This window comes from Kryptolebias marmoratus, linkage group LG4 (genome assembly GCF_001649575.2).
Source record: "Kryptolebias marmoratus isolate JLee-2015 linkage group LG4, ASM164957v2, whole genome shotgun sequence".
Classification (NCBI taxonomy): domain Eukaryota; kingdom Metazoa; phylum Chordata; class Actinopteri; order Cyprinodontiformes; family Rivulidae; genus Kryptolebias; species Kryptolebias marmoratus.
In genome coordinates this window covers 15195299-15200616 of record NC_051433.1, presented here as the reverse complement: position 1 = coordinate 15200616, position 5318 = coordinate 15195299, and the positions used below count along the sequence as shown (strand labels likewise).

Sequence of the window (5318 nt, the reverse complement as noted above, 5' to 3'; positions counted from 1 at the left end):
CACCCATCTTGCATTAACTATTTTTTTCATTAACATGTAAAAGAATCATAAGCATATTGGATTGAATTCACTGACATTTGGTAAAATTAGTTGGGTTTCTCTACTTATTTCACCCTTTATGAGCAGTAAATGTTTTTATTTTCACTTCTTTAATATTTATTTTTGCTTTAGTGTGCCTGAAATTTAACATACCAGAAGGCAGACAGCAAGACCTGAAGGTGTATGACCAGTCTGATACAGAAGTTGATGGAGATGTTTTTGAAGAAATAGTGAATCAGTCACCTGGAACCTTTCGAGTCATGTTGAGCAACAAAGAAGATCCTGGTAATCACTAACAATTCGCTGATGTATTTATATTTCATTTAGAAGCTGGTTTGGGAGCATTAGAGTTCTCCTAAACAGACTGTTGCTTTACTCTTTGCAGGTGCTGTTCTATCACCATCGTCTTCATCTTCAGCCACATCTGATGATACTATCATTCTGAATTTCACAATGTGTGACCCATCAGAAGCCACTGCTGAAGGAAGTCAACCTAAAAGGCCATGTCGCATAAATTATGAGGCACAAGCAGTAAGTTATTACATTTAATTTAGCATTGTTTATGTACTTTCTAGGTTTAGTGGTTTTATTTTTTTTCTTTGAAATTAAAGTTGATTGAAAAAATCCTGACAACAAAGCCTAGTGGTGAGCGTATCATGCAAGAGTATGCAAGAACTAAATGCTTGACAGATGCAACCAGAAGACAGATGATAAACATCCTTACAGCTGCAATGACAGAAGCACATGGGTAAGAATCATACACTTGGGCTATAAAGAAACATTTTGCTTTGAATTATTCTTCATTATTTTTTCCAAACGTCAGTTTAGTGACTCATTTTTTGATCATATGTCAGATCATCCCCTCCTAAAAGAGTCAGAGAGATGTATGCTCAGGGGATTGTTGCCCTATTTCCCTATCTGGAGGACCCGTTTTCAAAACATGGATATGTAAGTAAAAGGGTCTTAGCAACATTAAGCATATATATTAACCTTCAAAGATGTTTATGGAATGGTAAGTCTGCTTGTATTTATTGACGTAGGAGCATTACTATGATCCAGAGAGCGGTTCAGGATACCTTGCATGGCGTTTAAAGACCATTCAAAGAAAAACTGCAGAAGAAAGGAGGGACAGGTAGCAAATCTCCCAAAAGTAAGTTTTCTCAATAGTGAATATATGTAAAGTAATGTAAAATCTGTGGCTGTGAGTTAGAAACCTTTTTTCTTTTTAAGGTGGTGGACCAAGCTGTGGTCCCTCCAGGGTTTTCACTGCTGACAAAGTGCTGTCAGATGAGGAAGTGGAAGCAGCTATTGCTGTTTTGAAACACTCTGCTGATGATGACACGGTCCGTGAGAAGATGAAGGCCACCTTCCACTACCGTCATTCAATGGTCAATGATGAAAAGAAAGCAGAAAATGTCTTCTCTATCTTTCCACGGTTTCTGGACACACCAGGACTGGTAAGACAGCTTTATCTTTTACACTACTAAAATATTCAGTGACAACAGTCATAAGAGTTTGTCCTGTAATCTGTGTATTACCAGTTTGAACCACAACTCTTTCTAAACTGTTATCTCTTTGGGCAAAACACTTCACCTGACTTGCCTGCTGGTGGTGTTCAGAAAGCCCGGTGGCACAAGAACATGACAGGATTGCTTAAGTCAGTCTTCCCTTGTGCAACTGTGGCTACAATGTAGCTCACCACCATCAGCATGTGAATGACTAAACGTGGTGTAAATCATTTTGGGATCCACTGGACTACACTATACAAGTACAGGCCATTTGTGAAATGCTTTCTTTTATGCATTTCAGATAGAACAAGATTTCAGACTCCTGTTTGGTGAAGGCACCGCCAACAAATTTTTGGAGAAGTGGCCCACCAGTCTCAAATCCAAGGTCATAAAGGAAAGCCATGGTCTGGTACCCACCACTGAGCTTTTGGATTTATTGCGGAATGCAGAGTTGCCTGCTGAAGCTGAGAATGGTATGTTGGTCCTCTAGGTAATTGTGACAAATTCATATGTTAGTGGGATGATGATAACCTGAAGCTTTTGCTCTGTAGGTTGGGATAGTGACATGTCTGCTATTTTCCTTCTGCTGCATCTGCTACCACCATCTGCACAAGGACGGAGGAGGCCGGGTAAGATGTCTGCATCTCAAGCAGTGGATCACCTCATCAGATTTCTAAAGGTACTGCTAAACAGTTGTTTAAAGATAAAAATGCATAATTCCGTCTCTTCATTTTTACAGTTCAACATTTGATTATGTGTGATCTTCATTCAGAAATGTGTCACTAAATACTTTTCTCATGTTTTTCTTTATTTTTCAATGTAGGTTGGAACCAGTGTGCAGCAGCATCTTGACAAAATCAAGCAACGTACCCAGCCCTACCTCTTGGCCCATGGATCCATCCAAAGCAGTATTCATGCATTCTTCATTGTGATTGACAACTATGCTATTCCATGTAAGGCAACATGTTCAGTTGGAGCCCTTGATGAGCTCTTTAAGGCCCATTATGTGTTTGGTACGTCATACAGCGCTCCCTTGACCAACTTCTTCACCTTTCTCCAAACAACTGTTTACAACATTGATGTTGGAGAAACAAAGGAAACACCCAGAGTTGCAGAGTTGAGAGCAAGAATGCTCCATTAGTGTGACATCAAATAATGAAGTGTTTTATCTGCAAATGTGACAGTGATGCACCAAACAGCCTTGTTAAGCACCTTAAACTAATCCACGGTCTTTGTTCTGGCAGGACTCTCCAAATTAAATGTGGTCAAGTAGGATGCTCACGTTCTTTTGGCAGCTTTTCTGGTTTTAGAAAGCATCTAAATAGATGTCATGTTAGTGGTTCATTTGAATCTGTAGAAGATGGGGAGTTTTCACCTTACAAAGCTGTTCCAGACACAAGAGATGGCAGAGATGTTGAAAGGGTGACTGAATCTTTAGAGGCTGACACAGATTTATCTTCAACAAACATTGTAAATAGTTGCGCATCAGTCATTTCAGATATGGAGGCTGCAGGTGTTGGCCAAAGTTTGGTGAATTCTATTGTGATTTCCATGGAAGAGATTGTAAAAGACATCCAACATCACGCTAAAGAAACTGTAATAAAGAATGTATTTAGCAGTGAAAGAGATTCTGTGATGTGCAAGAAAGTTGAAGCATGTTTTGAAGAACTTGAGAATCCTTTCACAATTCTTAATTCGGAATACAAAAGATCTAAATTTTTGTCAGGCAAGTGGGAAACTGTAAAACCAATTGAATGTGTAATTGGATCAAGATTTGACACTAGACGGAATAAGAAGACGGGAACATATGATCAGGTTGTAGTTCAAGACAAGTTCGTGTATGTTCCAATTCTCTCTATTTTGGAGTCTATATTTAAAAGTCCATATTCTATTGAAATGTTGAAAAGCTCAACTTTTGATGACTCAACCCTTAGGGATATTTATGATGGATCTTTTTTTAAGGGTCATCCTTTGTTTTCAACTGAAAAGCACTCAGTGCAAATCCAGATGTTTTATGATGATTTTGAGGTAGCAAACCCTCTTGGTTCCAAACGAGGTATTTACAAATTGGGTGCAATATATTTTACATTACGTAACTTCTCTCCAAAATGGAATTCTCTTTTGGCTAACATACACCTGTGTGTCTTGTTTCATGCACAAGATGTTAAACGGTATGGCTTCAGTGAAATTCTTGCACCTATTGTTAGAGACATTAGAGTTTTGGAAACTGATGGAATTTTTTTTCCACTTTATGGTTGCCAAGTTCACGGGAGTATTGTGCAGGTTACTGGGGATAATTTAGGCCTACATAGTTTGTTTGGTCTGGTTGAGTCTTTCAGTGCAAGATATTGTTGCAGGTTCTGTTTGGCTGAAAAAGATGACTTTCAAACAGAATTCTCAGAAGATTCTTCCAAAATAGTGCTGCGCACCAAAGAAATGCACACTGCACACTGCCAAGAAATGGCTTACAATCCTTCTCTTCCTTATGTTTTTGGTGTGAAGCGTTCATGTATTTTAAATTCACTTATGTTTTTTCATACAACTGAAAACTTCTCAGTTGATGTGATGCACAACATTTTTGAAGGTATTGGCCAGTACGAGTTGAAAATTTTGTTTGAGTATTTTAAAGAACACATTACATTGGAGGAACTGAATTTGAGAATACTAACTTTTGACTATGGATTCATGGAGAGGAACAACAGGCCAGTGGCTGTCAATTTATGTGGAGAATCGAATGATCTGGGACTAAATGCAGTTCAGTCATGGTGCTTGTTGAAGAATGTTCCTCTCATGTTTGGAGATCTGGTAACATCTGATAATCCACACTGGCAACTCCTCCTTTTACTACTACAAATTGTAAATATTGTTCTTTCTCCAATGTTAACCCAAGGTCTGTGTGTATATTTAAAACATTTGATTGTGGATCATCACAAACTGTTTAAAAAGTTGTATCCACAAAAAAAACTTTTACCAAAGCACCATTTTCTCATCCATTATCCTAGATGCATTCAGAAAATTGGCCCTGTACTTCATAGCTGGTGCATGCGCTATGAAGGTAAACACAATTTTTTTAAGAAACAGTTAAAGTCATTTAAAAACATTACCAAAACACTCGCTAAAAAACATCAAAATTATATGACACATGTTTGGCAAGCTTCTTCAACTTTTAATCGATTGGAGATTGGACCAGGGAAAATGGTATCTTTAAACATGGAAAAAGGAGGTTCTGACATTTCTGAGGCAGTGCAAGTTTCTCATGAGGCTCAAGTTATGAAAGTGAACTGGGCAAAACACAGTGGGTTTATTTACCGTCCTCATCTGGTTATTTGTGGCAAAGTTGAATCTGAGATGCCTGTCTTTTATCAGATCAAGTCTGTGTTCATAGTTAAAGACAAATTGTTACTGCTTACATTGCCTTTATGTACAGTGACCTTTCATGAACATTTTCATGCTTATGAAGTTACTAAAATGGTGGAAGGTTTTGTTGTGTTTGATGTCAACCATCTATGTTATCCGAAGCCCTTTGACATACAAATGTCATATGAAGCAAATGACACTGCTCTCTTTGTTGTCCCGTATTGCCATCTTTGGTAAACATTGTACTGAAGATGATTGAAATGACCCTGTTAAAGTAATTTTGTCACTGGATCATAAAGTTGAATAAATGTTGTCACTGTCAACTTATAACTTTGTGGTTATTATGATTAGTAGATTTTATAAAAGCTGTATAATGCTCAAATTTAGCATTACATGGTATATGTGTAAAAAAAA

The 5318-nt window shown here is 37.7% G+C and overlaps 1 protein-coding gene and 1 long non-coding RNA gene across 2 annotated transcripts; both read left to right on the top strand.

Annotated features, from left to right (window-relative positions):
- The first annotated feature begins 683 nt into the window (after nucleotides 1-683).
- LOC112450500 lies at nucleotides 684-1165 on the top strand. Its single transcript, XR_003039144.2, has 3 exons — nucleotides 684-787; nucleotides 894-987; nucleotides 1080-1165. It is a non-coding gene; the product is annotated as an uncharacterized LOC112450500 (long non-coding RNA).
- Nucleotides 1166-1315: 150 nt separating this feature from the next.
- LOC108235699 lies at nucleotides 1316-5318 on the top strand. Its single transcript, XM_017415849.3, has 4 exons — nucleotides 1316-1496; nucleotides 1849-2020; nucleotides 2099-2226; nucleotides 2371-5318. The coding sequence occupies exons 1-4, from the start codon at nucleotides 1395-1397 to the stop codon at nucleotides 2686-2688; spliced, it is 720 nt and encodes a 239-aa protein (XP_017271338.2). The 5' UTR covers nucleotides 1316-1394; the 3' UTR covers nucleotides 2689-5318.

Coding starts and splice junctions, on each gene's coding strand:
- LOC108235699 (XM_017415849.3), top strand. CDS start 1,395: ATGAAGGCCACCTTCCACTACCGTCATTCAATGGTCAATGATGAAAAG. Junction 1,497..1,848: donor TTCTGGACACACCAGGACTG/GTAAGACAGCTT, acceptor TATGCATTTCAG/ATAGAACAAGATTTCAGACT. Junction 2,021..2,098: donor GCCTGCTGAAGCTGAGAATG/GTATGTTGGTCC, acceptor TTTGCTCTGTAG/GTTGGGATAGTGACATGTCT.